This window comes from Pristiophorus japonicus, chromosome 8 (genome assembly GCF_044704955.1).
Source record: "Pristiophorus japonicus isolate sPriJap1 chromosome 8, sPriJap1.hap1, whole genome shotgun sequence".
NCBI classification, from domain to species: domain Eukaryota; kingdom Metazoa; phylum Chordata; class Chondrichthyes; family Pristiophoridae; genus Pristiophorus; species Pristiophorus japonicus.
In genome coordinates this window covers 201,944,718-201,965,594 of record NC_091984.1, presented here as the reverse complement: position 1 = coordinate 201,965,594, position 20,877 = coordinate 201,944,718, and the positions used below count along the sequence as shown (strand labels likewise).

At 43.5% G+C, this 20,877-nt stretch overlaps 1 protein-coding gene across 1 annotated transcript in view; it reads right to left on the bottom strand.

Annotated features, from left to right (window-relative positions):
• Positions 1-20,877, bottom strand: part of LOC139269241 (transmembrane protein 132D) — a 1,017,604-nt gene that overhangs the window by 49,936 nt on the left and 946,791 nt on the right. Inside the window, exons 10-11 of the mRNA XM_070888330.1 lie at positions 15,632-15,905; positions 4,023-4,214 (exon numbers count right to left, since the gene is read on the bottom strand). Of these exons, the coding sequence (XP_070744431.1) occupies positions 4,023-4,214; positions 15,632-15,905 (466 nt within the window). The remainder of the gene's footprint in view (positions 1-4,022; positions 4,215-15,631; positions 15,906-20,877) is intronic.

Below are 20,877 nucleotides of genomic sequence, written 5' to 3'. Positions count from 1 at the left end.
ATTTATTGGGACTAGTTTTGGTAGGTTTTGTTCAGATTTTCTCTCCCCCCACCCCTGCCGAGACCTCTCTTACAGCGCTCTGAGACCGGCTGCTAAGCTCAGGATTTTCACTTGCTCAGCCGGCCTAGCGCCCTAAAAGAGGTGTAAAATGCCTCCCTTAGCGCTCCGCTCCAAACTCAGGGCCCAGCTGATGAATTTTGCGGCTGGAGACGCAAACCATTTGCCAGCGCAAAATTTACCGCTCCGCCTGGATTAGCACCGCAACAAGCACGATCGAATTTCCACCCCAATATCTCACCAATTACTGGAAGTTCCTTCACTCAGGCAATAGTCTATCATGGCACATTCACCTCAATGGTCCTTACGGGTTTGATGTTTTATTATCAATACACAATCTGATCAGTAATGAAATTACATACCCGCATGACCTACTCTGCATCTAAAATTCTTATTATTTAGATTGAAAAATTGATTCCTAAACACTTAAATAATCCAAAATGTTACTTTAAAGGATTATTCAAAATCACACTTGGTTATTTTTTGGGCCCTTCTCCAATACTTCTCTCTTGGAGCTTAGAGAAGAAATCATTATTTTTTTTAAAGAATTTGGTTCCAACTTTCCTATTTACAGTGTAATTATATCTCTACTGACAGACAGGCCACAAACAAAAAGCAATCATTATAAATTCAATTCTGCAAAAATTGTAATATCTCTCAAACTAAAAGGATAACAATCACAATTTTTGCTTCCAGTTATTTTAGTAAGTACTATTGATTTCAGTTGGCTTTCCCTTGCACTCCATTTTTGTAATCGACTTTAATTGTTCCCCATTCCCCCATGGACCTTTTCTTGTTTGTGTCAGTACAAGCTGGGTAGACAGGCGAATAATCTCCTGTCGGGCCTCCAACAGCACTCTTAAACTGGCTATGAAAAGGAAGGCGAGAGTAACCCAGGATGACCGTGTGCCTATTTCCCCTCCTCCCTTGCTGTGGGAATTCTCCCATTTGCTGCTGACATCTCTTCACAACAGAAAAAAAAACAAAACCATACAATTTTTCTAAAGTAGATGATTTGATCAGAAATTACATAGAAACATAGAAAATAGGTGCAGGAGTAGGCCATTTGGCCCTTCAAGCCTGCACCACCATTCAATAAGATCATGGCTGATTATTCCCTAAGTACCCCTTTCCCGCTTTCTCTCCATATCCCTTGATCCCTTTAGCCGTAAAGGCCATATCTAACTTCCTCTTGAATATATCCAATGAACTGGCATCAACAACACTCTGCGGTAGGGAATTCCACAGGTTAACAACTTTGAGTGAAGAAGTTTCGCCTCATCTCAGTCCTAAATGGCCTACCACTCATCCGAAGACTGTGTCCCCTGCTTCTGGACTTCCCCAACATCGGGAACATTCTTCCCGCATCTAACCTGTCCAGTCCTGTCAGAATTTTATATGTTTCTATGAGATGCCCTCTCATCCTTCTAAACTCCAGTGATTACATAGAAACATAGAAAATAGGTGCAGGAGTAGGCCATTTGGCCCTTCAAGCCTGCACCACCATTCAATAAGATCATGGCTGATCATTCCCTAAGTACCCCTTTCCTGCTTTCTCTCCATACCCCTTGATCCTCTTAGCCGTAAGGGCCATATCTAACTCCCTCTTGAATATATCCAATGAACTGCCATCAACAACTCTCTGCGGCAGGGAATTCCACAGGTTAACAACTCTCTGAGTGAAGAAGTTTCTCCTCATCTCAGTCTATGAGGCTGCAGAGTGACTTGGATAGGTTAGGTGAGTGGGCAAATGCATGGCAGATGAAGTATAATGTGGATAAATGTGAGGTTATCCACTTTGGTGGTAAAAACAGAGAGACAGACTATTATCTGAATGGTGACAGATTAGGAAAAGGGGAGGTGCAACGAGACCTGGGTGTCATGGTACATCAGTCACTGAAGGTTAGCATGCAGGTACAGCAGGCGGTTAAGAAAGCAAATAGCATGATGGCCTTCATAGCGAGGGGATTTGAGTACAGGGGCAGGGAGGTGTTGCTACAGTTGTACAGTTTTGGTCTCCTAACTTGAGGAAGGACATTCTTGCTATTGAGGGAGTGCAGCGAAGATTCACCAGACTGATTCCCGGGATGGTGGGACTGACCTATCAAGAAAGACTGGATCAACTGGGCTTGTATTCACTGGAGCTCAGAAGAATGAGAGGGGACCTCATAGAAACGTTTAAAATTCTGACGGGTTTAGACAGGTTAGATGCAGGAAGAATGTTCCCAATGTTGGGGAAGTCCAGAACCAGGGGTCACAGTCTAAGGATAAGGGGTAAGCCATTTAGGACCGAGATGAGGAGAAACTTCTTCACCCAGAGAGTGGTGAACCTGTGGAATTCTCTACCACAGAAAGTAGTTGAGGGCAATTCACTAAATATATTCAAAAGGGAGTTAGATGAAGTCCTTATTACTCGGGGGATCAAGGGGTATGGCGAGAAAGCAGGAAGGGGGTACTGAAGTGCATGTTCAGCCATGAACTCATTGAATGGCGGTGCAGGCTAGAAGGGCTGAATGGCCTACTCCTGCACCTATTTTCTATGTTTCTATGTTTCTATGTCCTAAATAGCCTACCACTTATCCTATGACTGTGTCCCCTGGTTCTGGACTTCCCCAACAACAGGAACATTCTATTTGCATCTAACCTGTCCCGTCCCGTCAGAATCTTATACGTTTCTATGAGATCCCCTCTCATCCTTCTAAACTCCAATGTATAAAGGCTCAGTTGATCCAGTCTCTCCTCATATGTCAGTCCAGCCATTCCGGGAATCAGTCTGGTGAACCTTCGCTCCACTCCCTCAATAGCAAGAACGTCCTTCCTCAGATTAGGAGACCAAAACTGAACACAATATTCCAGGTGAGGCCTCACCAAGGCCTTGTACAACTGCAGTAAGACCTCCCTGCTCCTATACTCAAATCCCCTAGCTATGAAGGCCAACATAGCATTTGCCTTCTTCACTGCCTGCTGTACCTGTATGCCAACTTTCAATGACTGATGAACCATGACACCCAGGTCTCATTGCACCTCCCCTTTTCCTAATCTGCCGCCATTCAGATAATATTCTGCCTTCGCGTTTTTGCCCCCAAAGTGGATAACTTCACATTTATCCACATTATACTGCATTTGCCATGCATTTGTTCACTCACCTAACCTGTCCAAGTCACCCTGCAGCCTCTTAGCGTCCCCCTCACAGCTCACACCACCACCCAGTTTAGTGTCATCTGCAAACTATACACTCAATTCCTTCATCTAAATCATTGATGTATACTGTAAAGAGCTGGAGTCCCAGCACTAAGCCCTGCGGCACTCCACTAGTCACTGCCATTCTGAAAAGGACCCATTTATCCCGACTTTCTGCTTCCTGTCTGTCAACCAGTTCTCTATCCATGTCAGTATATTACCCCCAATACCATGTGCTTTGATTTTGCACACCAATCTCTTGGTGTGGGACGTTGTTAAAAACATTTTTAAAGTCAAAATATACCACATCCACTGGTTCTCCCTTGTCCATTCTACTAGTTACATCCTCAAAAAATTCTAGAAGATTTGTCAAGCATGATTTCCCTTTCATAAATCCATGCTGACTTGGACCGACTCTGTCACTGCTTTCCAAATGCGCTGCTATTTCATCTTTAATAATTGATTGCAACATTTTCCCCACTACTGATGTCAGGCTAACCAGTTGATAATTACCTGATTTCTCTCTCCCTCCCTTTTCAAAAAGTGGTGTTACATTAGCTACCCTCCAGTCCATAGGAATTGATCCAGAGTCGATAGACTGTTGGAAAATGATCACCAATGCATCCACTATTTCTAGGGCCACCTCCTTAAGTACTCTGGGATGCAGACTATCAGGCCCCGGGGATTTATCGGCCTTCAATCCCATCAATTTCCCAAACACATTGTCCTAATGGGCTCCAATGAATGGATCGAGAGAGCATGGAAGTGACATTCAGAACAAGTACCTGTTTTGAGGTGTGAAACTGTTCTTTTGCTGCTGTTGTTGCAATGATGACACGGTTGCTGCCAGCACTCAGTTGGAAGGAGAGGGAAAGTCCTGATACTACTTGAATTCCAAGGTCTGTAACAGTCACCTTCTCCTCGATCACTGTTATTGTTCTTTCGGCCAGGATAGAGTCAGATAATGGCGACAGTACCTTTGAAATAAAGAAGTTTCAAATTTGAACAGTTATTATCACCATTTATTATGCATATCAAAGTTAATTGTCATTACCCCTTTATTGTCTAATCACAATTACCTTGAAAGTGGAAAGTATTCATAACTATCACTAGATTGTTAAAAGCCTTAAACATTGTTATCCTCTTGCTATTTTTATCTTAAATATATCAACAATTGCAGTTACAATAATTCGAAGCACAAAGAAGCCTTTGTTTTTCTGTCACATATTGGAGTCTGTCTATGAGAGGCTGAAGGTTGATGGCTTGAATGAATACAAAATCTATCAAGTAATGGTAATAATTATGGACACATAAAATGCATGGGTGATGCACCCGAACACTGCTCTTAAACCAGCCTAATCTGTGCAACCAGCTGACCTCCTGTGGCAGTGCAATCAGACAATTGAGACCAGGGGGTGAAATTCCGTGGCGCCCCGTTTGGGGTTGGTAACTCCGGGAGACGGGACATTCTGCGGCAGGTGCAGAAGTCCCAACCCACTCAAAAAATTCACGTTAACGCCCCCGAAGGGGAGTGCAGTGTAAAATAACACATTCCACTTCCTTTCTGGGGCGGTAGTGCGGCGGAACGGGTTGGGAGCAGGTGGCAGCGCTATGCACTGGGCCACGTAGTGCTGCCGTGTGTAGGAGGGGCTCTTCCCTTCACTAAAGGGAAGGATCCAAACTGCAAACTCTGCAAGAATGAAACGGGCCTCCCTGGACCACCGGGCAGTGAGGGTGCCGTGCCAACAGCCCACACTCAATCGGAGTGCTGGGCTGACCAATCGGGGCACGGACTCTGCTATCGAAGCGCCAACGGGGCGCCAATGAAAAACGGCAGAATGTTTTTTTTAACATGGCCACCACCTCCCCTTTAACTAGCACCCCGCGAGTGGCTTGCAGCCCGGTTCACATCCCCTGAAGCTGTCACTGGCATCATCCGGCACAGCTTCAGGGGGCGCTCCCCAATATTTGTTCCAGGGTGATAAAGACGTCGTCATCGCTGGTGTGAGGCAGGTGGCACAAATGACCTGATTTTCTGGGCCCAAGTATTATCTTCATGGGAAGCATATGGCAATATGAAAGGAGTGGTACAGACCAGCAGGAAAGACATGCATAGCTTTCCAATTTACATACAAGGTTCTTTGGATTCTTACTTACTCTCAATTTACTATACAAACTCCTGGAACTGACACAAGTACAGCATTGCAGTTAGTTATGATGCAACATTTCTGCCCACTGTCAGTTGTGTAGGTTAATAAAACCTACAAGAGGACTGGTCTACAATTTGCTCTCACTCTTGCTCTCCATTGCTTAGGTGCCGAAATCTGATCTTCATTGAGCCATGTTGCTGATACAGAGCCAGAAACATTCAACCCTGATTGCTGTTTTGATTAAGATTAGGCCTGTGTGACAGATTAATAAGCACTTAGGATGTCATCGAAGCGAATGTCAGGCAGCATAACAACATGGTTTGGAGCCCTTAGACACGACAAGGGTTCCTTGAAGATCATCCAAAAACAACAACGTGTTTAAAAAGCTTACTGTCCCATCTATCATTCTCTGAAAGCAGATTTGGAGTGTCGATACTCTTCCCTGACTGCTGAGGATGGCAGTACACTATATAAACACACTGAGCACACACTGAGGGAAACATGGAACTCACGGGGTAGACACAGCACGTAACATAAATAAGGCTCAGATTTTTGTCAAAGATGCACATTTGCACACATAAGGCAACCCATGTATAAGACAACCACTGGCACAATTATTGGGGGCATGAATGGGTAATTCCAGCTGCCCTCATTTTTTGGCATCGACAGTGTTTCCCTGTTCCAATTCCTGGTATTTCCCCAGATGTCCTGGTCAATATTTATCCCTCAATCAACATAAAAAAAAAAGATTATCTGGTGATAATCACATTGCTGTTTGTGGGAGCTTGCTGTGCACAATTTGGCTGCCACGTTTCCTTCATTTCAAGAGTGACTATACTCCAAAATTACTTCATCGGCTGTAAAGTGCTTTGAGACCTTCCTTCCTTTCTGATGGTCTCCTCATCCCCTCCCACATGGTTTAATTACATAGGATTATATGAGATATACGGCGCAGAAACAGGTCATTTGGCCCAACCAGTCCATGCCGGGGTTTATGCTCCACTCGAGCCTCCTCCTGTATTTCCTTATCTAAATCTATCAGCGTCACCCTCTAATTCCCTTCTCCCTCATATGCTGGTCTAGCCTCACCTTAAACACATCTATACTATTCGCATCAACCACTCCCTGTGGTAGCGAGTTCCACACTCTCAGGGCAAAGAAGTTTCTTCTGAAATTCCTATTGGATTTCTTGGTGACTATCTTATATTGATGGCCTCTAGTTTTGCTCTTCCCCACAAGTGGAAACATTCTCTCTTTATCCACTTTATCAAAACCTTTCAGAATTTTAAAGGCCTGTATTAGGTCACGCCTTAGCCTTCTCTTTTCAAGAGAAAAGCGTCTCAGCCTGTTCATCCTTTCCTGATTTGTATACCCTCACATTTCTGGTATCATCCTTATAAACCTTCTCTGCACCCTCTCCAGTGCCTCTATATCCATTTTATAATAAGGTGACCAGAACTGTACGCACTGTGGTCTAACCAAGGTTCGATACAGGTTTAGCATAACTTCCCTAATTTTCATTTCTAAAAATGAGCACCAGCCAAAAATTTTGGGGAAAAAAATCTATGGCCCCCTGGAGGGGATAAAATTTGACTTCAACTTGTCTGGTTTTCTATGTGCTGGTGTTGGTACAGACAGGAGTAGAAGATTCAGAATCTGAAACAGCGAAGAAGGAAACCGGGAGTTAGAGAGAAGGATACAGGAGACCAGGAATTGACAATACAGGAACAGGAGACAGGGAGCTGGAGAGCATTGAGTGGTACTGGAAAGTCCAAAATAGGCAGGTAAGCAGAATGCGGCTCGGAACATGTGATGGTAATTCATTGAGTTACAGTATAATCCACCACAAAGACTCAAGTATTAGATAACCTGCCCTATTCCCAATCTCCAAAACAGTGACCTAAATTTCTAGTCTAATACATGAGTATATACTAAAAATATTATGTGTGGCTTTCATAACATTATAGATATAATTAATATCCATCAAGCACTTTAAAAACAGCACAATTTACATTTAGCTTCAATTGTGGTTCTAATACTGATGATTTTTTTCAGTTCAATTGCCCGTAATCATATTGGATAGATTACATTCTGGAACTTAGGAACAGGAATAGGCCACTTAGCCCCTCGAGTCTGTTCCGCCATTCAATGAGATCATGGCTGATCTGCCACCTGACTCCAACTACTCACCTTTGGCCCATACCCCATAATAACTTTAGTTAACAAAAATCTATCAATCTCAGATTTAAAATTAACACTTGATCTCGCATCAATTGCTGTTTGCGGAAGAGAGTTCCAAACTTCTTTGTGTGGTGAAGTGTTTCTTAATTTTGCTCCTGAAGGGTCTGGCTCTAATATTAGAATATGCCCCCTAGTCTTAGGCCCCGAACTTGGTGGATTCACTGCCCGCTGCTGCCGAATTTTCTGGGCAGTCGCCCCTCAGTGCCAGTTTTGTGGAGGCCTCCCACCGGCGGGGAGGGAAGACCGTTGGGAACCGCCCGCTGATGTCCGCTAGCATGCAACGCGCATAAGTGTCCTCCCGCCCGCCACCGAGCTGCCAGTTTGCTCCGGGCGGGAGTCGGCGGCAGCAGGGGGAAGGACCACCGCGTGGAGGCAGGTCTAACCTCAACGGTAAGTATGAAGACCTGCAAAAAAAGGTTAGTAAACATCTTTTATTTTTTTTTACAACGCTTCATGTGGATGGGGTCCGCTGAAGGTTTTCCAGTGTTGTTTTTTTTCATGTAAATTTAAATTCTTTGCCGAGGATTGCATTTGCCAGCGAGACTGGAAGCTCCCGCCCAGAATCATGGTGCAAGTCGTATTTTTGCCGCCGGGTACCATACCTGAGCAAGGATTTATTGGCCTTGGAGGGAGTGCAGCGTAGGTTTACCAGAATGATACTGGACACCAACAAGGGTTAAATTACAAGGAAAGATTACACAAATTCCAGGACTTTTCAACGAAACTCCCGTCCAAAGTACCATCAGGTTTCTCAGCGCTCCTTTGGGCGGCACTTGGACAGAACTTAGCTTCCAGCAAGTTTGGGCCCATGGACTCCTCAACCAGCAGAAAGAGTTTTTCTCTATCTACCCTATCTGTTCTCCTTAATATCTTGAAAACGTAACCCTTAACCTTCTAAATTCTAGGGAATACAACCTTAATTTGTGTAATCTTTCCTTGTAATTTAACCCTTGTTGGTGTCCAGTATCATTCTGGTAATCCTACGCTGCACTCCCTCCAAGGCCAATAAATCCTTGCTCAGGTATGTTGCCCAGAACTGCTCACAGTACTCCAGATGTGGTCTATCCTGGGCTTTGTATAGCTGCAGCATAACTTCTACCTGCTTGTATTCTAGTCCTCTAGATATAAAGGCCATCATTCCATTAGCCGTTTTGATTATTTTCTGCCCCTGTTCATGACATTTTAATGATCTATGTACCGGGACCCCCAAGTCTCTTTGGCCCTCCACTGTTTTTAGCTTTTCACCATTTAGAAAGTACCGTGTTCTATCCTTTTTAGGTCCAAAGTGGATGACCTCACATTTTCCTACATTGAAATCCATTTGCCACAGTTTTACCCAATCACTTAATCTATCAATATTCCTTTGTAATTTTATGCTTTCATCTACACTGCCTACAATGCCATCTATCTTTTTGTCATTCGAAAATTTGGATATATCGCTTTCAATGCCATCATCTAAGTCGTTAATAAATACTGTGAATAGTTGAGGCTCCAAAACAGATCCCTGCGGATCACCACTAGTCACATCCCTCCAATCAGAGTACCTGCCATTACTCATACTCTCTGTCCCTTGCCACTCAGCTAATTTCCTAACCAGGTCAATAAGTTGCCTTCAATTCCATGGGCTTCTACCGTAGTTCTAGCTTTTGGAACTGATTAAAGACTTGTTAAGTTTTCTACAGGGTGTAGTTTTCTTTTAGGACTCTTGCTGTGCTGTTTCTGTTGCTTTATAGAAGTCACACAATGGTGTGGCAATTTACAGCACAGCTATCTTCTGTGATAAGATTTGAAAATTTATCAGCAGCAGGTTTGTCAGTTGAAATGTTGCTTGATAAGATGGGCTTTTCTTATCCTGGAAAATGCCAAGCTATCTCCTCCAGGCTGCCAAACTTCAAAGTCCAATTCTGGCCGACACCCTTAATCTCTCTTTTTAGGATTTGGCATGTAGCTCCACTGGGAAGCAATATTTATGCTGCACACAACCACTGAGAATAGTTTCATACCTTTACATGTGCACACTCCAAATTGATCCAAAACAACAGAACCTTTTCTCAATTGCACTTGTGTTGATGGTCTTGCAACTGCATTCACCCCAAGTCTCTGGGTTGTGTGGATGTGTAAACCATCTAGTTTTTAGGTCACAGCATAGTCCAAGAGGAGCCATCCATCCATTGATCTCAAAGGCCCTTAGCAATCTAGACTGAAGTTGTGCCCCCTGAGGTTTTGAGTATTTTATTTCTTTATAATGCTGAACAACCATGGATTTGGCTCAGTACACAAAAGCTCTGGTACATTTACATAGAATTACATAGTACCTGTGTCTAAGTAGTGTTTGTGCTCCACACGAGCCTCCTCCCACCTTACTTCATCTCACCCTATCAACATTCTGTCCCTTTCTCCCTCATGCACTTATCTAACTTCCACTTAAATGTATCCATGCTATTCATCTTAATCACTCCATGTAGTAACGAGTTCCACTCTCATCACTCTCTGAGTAAAAAGATTTTTCCTGAATTTCTTTTTGGATTTATTAGTAGCTATCTTATATTTATGGACCCGAGTTCTGGTCTCCCCACAAATAGAAACATCTTCTCTACGACTACTTATTAAATCGCTTCATAATTTTAAAGGCCTCCATCAGGTCAGCTCTCAGTCTTCTCTTTTCTGGAGAAATAAGCCCCAGTCTGTTCAATCTTTCCTGATAGTTGCACCCTCTCAGTTCTGCTATCATCCTGGTAAACCTTTTTTGCTCTTTCTGCAGTGCTTCTACAACCTTTTTGCAATCTAGGGACCAGAAATGTGCACACTACTCTTAGTGTGGTCTAACCAAGGTTCTATGTAAGTTTAACATAACTTCTCTGTTGTTCAATTCTTTTTCTTTAGAAGAGAGAGCTTATCCCACACCTTATTTGTGAGAGATATTCCATATCCTATCTCTCACCAAGACTGATTATTTACACCTGTAACATTGTGCATCCTTACCCCGACTGATGGCAAAACCCTTATATGTACCTTTGATATCTATAGACTCAACGTTTCCAACACCCTCCCAACCTGCACCCTCCATAAACTCCAAACTGTCCATCCTGTCCCCTCCTACTTCCCACTTGCCAATCACATCATCCTCCCTAATGTACACTGGTTCCCCGGCTCCGAATGCATCAAATTTGAAATTCTTGTTCTGATCTACGATCCGTCCATTGACATGTCCCACTCTACCTCCGCAACATTCTCCAAGCCTCCATCCCCTTCCGCAACTCTGGCCTGATATTCTTGCCCCTCCCGCTCCCTCCACTCCACCTTCAGTTGAAGAGCCTTCAGCTGCTTTGACCCACACCCTTCAGCATCTCTATCTCCCTCTCCACCTTTATCTTTCTGAAAACACAACTTTAACTAAGCTTTTGGACATTGCTCCTAACTTTCCCACAAAGGCTTAGGAGACTACTCCTTGGCCTAGAAATTTGTTGATGCTGCACTTGATTTACAGGCATAAAATGTAGGCCGAGGCATCCAATATGGTAGGTAGGTGGTGTGCGCGCGCATTCTGTGTCGCAAGTGTACCGGCTGTCATTTTAACAAAGACTAAAGAATGGACATCCTAGTCCCAGGCCTGAAACAGGCCTTAAGGCCCTTTGCATAGGCTACTAGGGGGCCAAGCACCTGTTTCAGGACCCCTTCCTGAAATTGTGCTGCCCTGATCGCAGCCAGCACCAGGTCAGTTGTGTTCAGGATCACCAGGTCTACATGTGGCATAACCGGCAGTCCTTAAACAAAAATGCAAGCTTTAAAAAAAAAGTTTGCTGAATCTTGCTACTCCTGGCTCCACAGCAGTCCTGGAGATTGTTGCCGGTCCCCGGTCAGTCCCCTCCTTGCCCTTCTGATCGGTTACAGCCCTCTCTGGATGGCTTCCACTGCTGCCGCCCCACCCTGCCCGAAATGTAAATCTGCCTTGCCGCTGGCGAGTTGCTTGGGGGCTGTGTAGCGGGCGTCTGCAGTTCGCCAATCATGCTTAAATGAGCCCAAGGCCCAATATCGAGTGCGACGTAGACCTAACCATTCTGGCACGGAGATCGTTCCCAGCAGACCAGCGCAACCCAATTTCACCCCTTTTGTCTCCTTTGTGAAGTAGCTTGGGACATTTTTTGCATCCAGATTACATTAGCACTGAAGTTTTCATGTTGTTTTTAAGACCATACCATACAATTTCACAACGCAAGGGCTTAGGTGGGCATTCACACATTCCCGCTATAATTAAGCTCCAGGGAATGGCCAAGCCAGTGGGTGACTTTAAATGGAGGGGGCCATTGTCCTTCACACTAATGGAGGGAGAAAGTTAACATTTTCTTCACCTAAGTTAGCGGGTGAACAGCTCCAGTCAGTTTTACACTCTCCCTAGTTGCTGGCTGCACAGCAGCAATTCCTCGAGGCCCCACAGCTGGCTGTGCACCTAGCCTGTTTTACTTTTGGGGAAGCTTGAGGAAGCAAAACAGGAATACACTAAAAATGCATTAAAAAGGGGGCCGAGTGGTACAGCAAGTTAGAAAATCGGACTTTGCTCTGGGAGCTGGTTTTGAATCCAGGAATGAAACAGTCTCTATAAGGGCTGCAAGAATCAATTGCCCAGATAGGATCAATCAGTAGACAATCCAATCATAACATGGGCAATTATTACCACTAACCCGACATTTTCATTCCGGATGCATTTACGCTGTGGGTATAAGTCAGTGGCTACAGTTCAGTTTCCATCTCAACAACATTGTATTTGCACATTCTGGCTGGAACTTTGATGGTCCTGCCCAGGAGGGAGCTCCACGCACGCCTGGGTCCAATTACGCACAAAGGGGTCTTCAAACAGTTAGAAATGTAAATGTTTATAGTATGGAGAAGGAGTCGTCCCATTCTCTAAACATTGAAACCAAAATATGCATAGAAATCTAGTATTGCAATGTTACCAGAACCAGAATATATACCACTTGATACAGAAGATATGCTTTCGTTATTGATTATACTGCCCTGTGTTTTCTTACTCAGAATCAGAATCATATACAATGTAATAAACATGAACAAACATAACTATAGGCCCATTTGGATCAGTTTGCCCCAGGCCCATCAGGCTCTTAATCAGGCTTCATTCCAGACCCAGGTCAGTAGATTGACACTGTAAGTTTGGCTGGTGTGCAGCACAATTGCTTTGCACCGATGCTAACCTTGCACCTTCTGAATATGACTAGTCAGGAATCAGGCAACAAATTACACTGGTGCAGCAGGCAGCGCTCTTTGGAAGCTGCAGTTATGGCACGTTACTGGATCGGGAAGTGGGAGTTTTACTTTATATCTGGCCGGGCTGTGCCTTTCCTGGGAGTGACAGATGTTGAAACTGGGTGCAAAGGATTGGAAAAAAGTTCCATTCACTTTGGCTCCATTCCCCATTCACGTTGGTGAATAAATGAAAACAATTCAAAATAAATATGACATGTTGAACAATTCTCAGAATACTTTTGTGACGGGGACCATGGTAATACATGACATTCTTCAGTTCTTCAACATTAGTATTGCAGGTGGGCCTTAACTAATTAATTCTGCATAGCTCTCAATATCTTACTTTTCCTTTTGATGTACAATCTTTCTCGTAAAAGCATGAATAACGAATAACAACGTAATTACAGTTCTATCATAAATGCACAGTAGACAAATGAGTAAGAGGACATTTAATTAATGAATATAAGAGAAGTGTAATGCATATTGTTCATAGACACAATGAGTTTTTGTTCACCCCCTTTAAAACATTTTCAAGCTTCAGTTCAATGTGACCCTGTTCTCTAAATGTTGCATTGTATACGCAATGGTTGCACTTTGCAACTGTCACTAATAGTTTGACTGGGATTCCTTAAGGAGCTTAGTTGAGACATTCAATAAGAAATATGCCTATGGCCTTTGGCGTTTACACTCTATCCCTCAGGGACGCGCACTATGTACAGGGACTGATATAAACCTATTTTCCCCGCAGAATGGACCCATTAATACCAAACTAGTAATTAAAAGCCGCACTTTAAAATGTCAGATTTCCCTCACAGACTTAGTGGTGTGTTGAACAATTTCTGTGTGGTCCTGGCTGACTTGCCTGATAGTTATATGACTATGCAAGCATAGCCCTGAATTCCCCATTGGCCTGGAGGCAAAGAGAGTAATATTCTGTGGAAATGTCATTCAATGTCATTTGTTTTAATCTTTAAGGACAGGCGAACTCCTGTGACCAGTGGTTCTCAATGCCATCAGGTACATGTCATAAATCATCTCTCACACTGCACTACAGGCTTTCAGGTGAAATGCTCAGACTTGGAGATACAGCTTGACATCAATAAGTTATTATTACTTTAGCTTTTCCGACCAATTTTCCACAACAGCCCCGAGAACAATATGTTTACAATATTCAAGCCAGAAAGAACTGTGATCATTGAGATGCTGCTGGTTTACGTGTGAACAATACTATTCTGCTGAATAGAAACATAGAGAATAAATATTTTGCAACATAAACAGAAGAAAAGCACCCTGAAATCATTATTCTTTCGTCCATCGCCAAGTGGGAAGCAGGTTGACTTACTGCCAGGCTGCTGCCAATGACAACCTGGAGCTGGCCACCAGGAGGTGGAAGGGAGCAATCTATGGTGGCTCTTTATTCGATATTTCCTCCTTCGAAGTGGGAAAATGTATGACTTCTAGTCTGACACAGTCTGGTCATTATATGTACGGCCACATTGCAAATGTGCTTGTAAAAATTTCCAGCAAAATCAAATGTTGTAGAGACTGTGTTTAGGATTTTAGAAGTATTGAACCGAGCAAATCTTCATGAACATATGTACAATATTTACAGAAATCGTATTCAGAGGAATTCTTATCTCCATGTGTGGAATTGTAAATATAAATCAAACACCCTGCCGCTTTGCGGCACAGCAGATTAGAATGACACAGGTCAGATTTATTGAACCTAAATTATTAAATAATAGATCTAATTCTTTAATTAAACATAAGACAAAAATAAAAGGCATTTAAAATCTAGAATGGAGAATCACACATGGCATCCGTGTACCCCCTCCCTCATCGAGACAACCATCGAGGTGATTGCTCCTCATGGGAGACAGAGGACATTACATTCAACATTTGTATAGAGATGAAAATCTAGAAGGAATAAACCTCGACTGGTCAATAACTCTCGTGGGCGGAAGGTTGGATGATCAATTGGAATCTCAAACTCATTGATCTCTGACTCAGTTGAACTGATTTTATAGACTGAGGCTGCTAGATATTGCACTGCATGGCAGGAAAATATTCCATCTCAGGGAAATAAGGCTACAGTCTGTCAGGACCCTCTTCCCTTCCAACATGCTCACCCAGTAGATGCTGCCCCTTCCCACTGCCACCATGAACTGCAGGCAGGTGACTCCAGCCCTGCTGGAAACAGAATTTGACAGCAGAAGACAGAAGCAATTGAATCTAACAGCAAAAACTGCTAAAAAGATAGAAAGTAAAATAGCATCAGTTGGATTAACTTGGCTGCTCATTCTCTTCAGAGTATTGGGCCGAATGTTATGCAACCTTTTAGTCATTCAGACAACTCGATAGTTATACAAATGAAAAAGAATTGCACTTAAAAAAAAAACACTTACTCAGTTATTGTAATCAAACTGACCTTTTTTGAATTGCCGCACTATCACTCAGTGACTATCTAATTATTATTCTCTAGGTGTTGTCATTTTTCTGTAAAAAGAAGCAAGCCTCTCAGGAAGCACTGGCCCATGCAGCAACATAAAGGATAATGTAAAGGGCATATTAACGCAGTGTTCAGTGACAGATTCCACAGATTACCTTGATCTTTCGAGGAGAGATTTCTGTCTTGCAAACGAAGGCTGCGTTAGAAGAAACAAACGGCAGAGGGCAGACAGTTGCAGTGCCAGACTCAGCCCCACACTACGGTTATTACAGCTATTCGAAAGGACTGAACATACCTGAATCATGGCCATTCCCAGTTCCTGCCCGCTCAGGATCCTCCCATCCTCCAGCGTTGCGATACGCGGATTGTCCATTTTCAGAAAGTCGGTCACCAGGTCTGTGATGTCAGCCTGCCAGTCACTGCCTAACATGTAGACTAGCTGCCCATCGGGGTCCGAGGTTTCCGCTACGAACTGGGTAAGGACCCTCACCATGGCACGTTGGTACTGAAGGGTACATCCTCTACCTTTTTTCTCATCATCTTCCTCGTCATCACTGTCTCGCGTTGGCCTACCAAAAAAACATCGACACTTTTGTTCCTGACTTGAAGTAATAGAATTCACAGTCATGTAAATATTGAAAGAGGCCGCATTTAAAGGGCATGGGATTTTCAGCTTCATTATTAGGGGAAATGATTCATATCACAAGAGTCACACACTTGTCTTTAACATTGTGTAATCTCAGAATTCTTGGTTAAATATCACTTTGCTGGCATTTAATACATATAACACCTGATAAAAGCTCCAGGTGAAGTGTGAGGTGCAGCAACTGTGCAGTTAATCATTTACTGACCATCTGACAGCTCCCAAAAATATTTTATGCATATAAACACCACAGCATATTCCCAAACAGAATGGAACAAATTTCCTCTTAAGTGGCTCCAGCTTTATCCTCATGAAATTGATTTACATTTATGATGGGGGGAAATAAAAAGTTCAAGTTATAGTTATAGTTTTGGGAGAGCGTTTAAAAGCAGTGTAGGATATATAAAAGTTGTTAAGTTGTAGCTTTCTCTTGTTGACTTTGGTCTTCAAGTAACAATTCATAGAAAGAAAGAGACTTGCATTTATATAGCGCCTTTCATGACCACCGGATGGCTCAAAGCGCTTTACAGCCAATGAAGCACTTTTGGCGTGTTGTCACTGTTGTAATGTGGGAAACGCAGCAGCTAATTTGCGCACAGCAAACTCCCACTAACAGCAATGTGATAATGAGCAGATAATTTGTTTCTGTTATGTTGATTGAAGGATAAATATTAGCCAGGACACCGGGGATAACTCCCCTGTTCCTCTTCAAAATAGTGCCATGGGAACTTTTACGACTACCTGAGAGAGCAGACGGGGCCTCAGTTTAACGTCTCATCCGAAAGGCGGCACCTCCAACAGTACAGCACTCCTGCAGCACTGCAGTGTCAGGTTAGATTTTTGTGCTCAAGTCCCTGAGACTTGAACACACAACCTTCTGACTCAGAGGCGCGTGTACTGAGCCACAGCTGACATAGCATTAAACAGTTGGTAATAGTATTCCAGATGTAGCCCCCAGTCGAATACCTGTTGAGAAAAAATAGACTGCTGCGGTTCAGGAAGACAACTCACCACCACCTTCCCAAGGGCAATTAGGGATGGGCAATAAATGCTGGCCTTGCCAGTGATGCCCACATCCCATGAATGAATAAAAAAAAAATTGTTTTAGATGCTAGTCTTGCTGTGGGATAGGGCCCTTTTGTAGTTTTTATTCATGCATGTCAAGATGAGGAGTGTTATTAATGGGAAATGATCCCAAGCACTCCCAGATGAGGTGCACCACAACTGCTTGAAAGGTGAATGCCTCCTATTTTACCCCAGCAATAAGTATTAGCTGCAGCTCCATAAAAGCACCTACGACTGCATCAGTATATTTCCGTTTCAGTTCTGCTCAACTTTGCATTAAGTTAGGGGAAATTTCAAACTGTTAGACAATGCTCAATAGGAGCCAAGCTAAATTGAATTTGAGGAACATAACAACATAAGAATTAGGAGCAGGAGTAGGCCATACGGTCCCTGGAGCCTGCTCTGCCATTCAATAAGGTGGAACCAGATGCAAATGATGTAAAGGCTTACTCACTGAGCCATCAGGCTCAGCTTCCTATTTTTAGATTTGACTACACTTCCTTTCCCTAGGTCAGTGTCACACGTTATGTTTGAGTCATCAATACCAGTTGTATTTTCTGCCCATTATGTCAGTGGGTGGAAGATCCTAGGTCTGTATTGCTTGTTGCGAACAAAGCAATAGCCACCGCACTAGAAACTAATTCACTGTAATGAGCTTACGACCACATATCCGCAGCATAACTAAGACCGCCTATTTCCACCTCTAACATCGGCTGTCTCTGCCCTTGCTTCAGCTCATCTGCTGCTGAAGACCTCATCCATGCCTTTGTTACCTCTAGACTTTGTTACCTTCAGATTTAGATGAAGGAATTGAGTGTAATATCTCCAAGTTTGCAGATGACACTAAGCTGGGTGGTGGCGTGAGCTGTGAGGAGGATGCTAAGAGGCTGCAGGGTGACTTGGACAGGTTAGGTGAGTGGGCAAATGCAGTATAATGTGGATAAATGTGAGGTTATCCACTTTGTTGGCAAAAACACGAAGGCAGAATATTATCTGAATGGTGGCAGATTAGGAAAAGGGGAGGTGCAACGAGACCTGGGTGTCATGGTACATCGTCATTGAAAGTTGGCATACAGGTACAGCAGGCGGTGAAGAAAGCAAATGGCATGTTGGCCTTCATAGCTATGGGATTTGAGTATAGGAGCAGGGAGGTCTTACTGCAGTTGTACAGGGCCTTGGTGAGGCCTCACCTGGAATATTGTGTTCAGTTTTGGTCTCCTAATCTGAGGAAGGATGTTCTTGCTATTGAGGGAGTGCAGTGAAGGTTCACCAGACTGATTCCCGGGATTGCAGGACTGACATATGAGGAGAGACTGGATCGACTGGGCCTGTATTCACTGGAGTTTAGAAGGATGAGAGGGGATCTTATAGAAACATATAAAATTCTGACAGGACTGGACAGGTTAGATGCAGGAAGAATGTTCCTGATGTTGGGGAAGTCCAGAACCAGGGGACACAGTCTAAGGATAAGGGGTAGGCCATTTAGGACTGAGATGAGGAGAAACTTCTTCATTCAGAGCATTGTTAACCTGTGGAATTCCCTACCGCAGAGAGTTGTTGATGCCAGTTCATTGGATATATTCAAGAGGAAGTTAGATATGGCCCTTACGGCTAAAGAGATCAAGGGATATGGAGAGAAAGCAGAAAGGGGTACTGAGGTGAAAATGATCAGCCATGATTTTATTGAATGGTGGTGCAGGCTCGAAGGGCCGAATGGCCTACTCCTTCACCTATTTTCTATGTTTTTATGACTATTCCAACAAACCAACACACTCCTGGCTGGCCTCCCACATTCTACCCTACGTAAACTAGAGGTAATCCAAAATTCAGCTGCCCATGTCCTAACTCGCACCAAGTCCTGTTCACCCATCATCCCCGAGCTCGCTGACCTACACTGGCTTCCGGTTAAGCAACGCCTTGATTTCAAAATTCTCATCCTTATTTTCAAATCTCTCCATGGCCTCACCCCTCCGTATCTCTGTAATCTCCTCCAGCCCCACAACCACCCCGCCGCCCCCCCCCGTCTAATTCAGTCCTCTTGCTCATCCCTCATTATAATCGCTCAACCATTGTGGCCGTGCCTTCTGTTGCCTCGGCCCCAAGCTCTGGAACTCCCTGCCTAAACATCTCTACCGCTCTTTCCTTCTTCAAGACACTCCTTAAAACCTATCTCTTTGACCAATCTTTTGGTCACCTGTGCTAATTTCTACTTATGGGGCTCGGTGTCAATTTTTAAAATCTCATAATATTCCTGTGAAGCACGTTGGGGCGTTTCACTTCATTAAAGGCGCTATATAAATACATGTTGTTGTTGTTCTACGTGAAATCTTGAATGACATTTCTGAGATCTGTCAATGCAAAATGTTCTTTTTTTTTTGTGGCTTTCCTGCATTATTATTCTGTCAGAGAACTTCCCAAAATGTATTTTTGGCACTGCACCATGAGCTCAATCATAGCTCCGTGTTGCTAATTATGGCTGGCTTCCACTTCCGAATGGCAGCTGTCAGTTTTCCATCCTTATATATATTCACTGGCATCTCCAAAGCTCTGTGGAGATGAAACCATCTTTTCTCATTCTGCTCTGCATTGGAATTTGGAAAGCTGGCTCATCTTCTCAGTCACTGACTCTGGTTTTCCTATGCGTGCATCCAGGAGACAAAGGCCCACTTTGAGCAACACCAGCTCGGTTTTTGCTCAATTGTATTCAAACCCAGTTCCTCACACATGCCAGTATCAAGGAGAAAACTCAGAGCCAATGTCTTCTGGTACTACCAGGATTTGTCTGTTTCACTGTCCCGACCTTTCACAATTCCTGTTCCAAGATTTCTTAGACTTATTTTCTGTCAGTAAGTTCAGTTTTTATTTATTTTTAATTTGCTTTGGTAAATGGTGTCTCAGTTACTTTGTTGCTGTGCCATAATCGAATGTTGAGAAGTGACTGGTGTATCACCTTCCAGTGTGGTTATATTGTATTGAGCAATTTTGCATTAATACTATTATGAGAATATTGTTGGCACTGAATTCTACAGCAAGTTAGCCAGAGAACAGCAGAATTTCCCACACAGGTGTCTAAGCACGAGTATCTAAACACTTGGGTTTCTAAACTCGAGTCTCTTAAGCACTTGGGTATCTAAAGCCAAGCTCACCAGTTGGTCTTATGTCAGTAAACAGCCAACTTTTTATCAACGCTTTTCCAACATTAGCAACTAATACATTGTCCAGCAAACAGCTTGGGCATAACCATAACATACAAAATTGTTACAGGGCTTGACAGGGTAAATGCAGGGAGGATGTTGCCCTTGACTGGGGAATCTAGAACCAGGGGTCACAGTCTCAGGATAAGGGGTCGGCCATTTAGGACTGAGATGAGGAGAAATTTCTTCATTCAGAGGGTGGTGAATCTCTGGAATTCTCTACCCCAGATGGCTGTGGAGGCTCAGTTGTTGAGTATATTCAAGACAGAGATCAATAGATTTTTGGATATTAAGGGAATCAAGGGATATGGGGATAGTGCAGGAAAGTGGAGTTGAGGTAGATCAGCCATGATCTTATAGTATGGCGGAGCAGGTTCGAGGGGCCAAATGGCTTATAGCTGCCCCAAGTTCTTTCTGCAGCTATGTTCTTGTAACCTTTGGGAAGTTAGCTCTTGCACCAGTAATGGATAAACTGCAACTGGTGAGAAGCTGAAACGGTGTGAGATTAGCTCCTCCAGCTGCTCCAGTGCAAAACTCATCTGTTACACTGTGCTTCTTGTGTTGGTGTGAAGCATAACCCACTTCACAATGCCATTGATATGACAGAAATTGGTGACTTAATTAATGAAAGATAGGGAG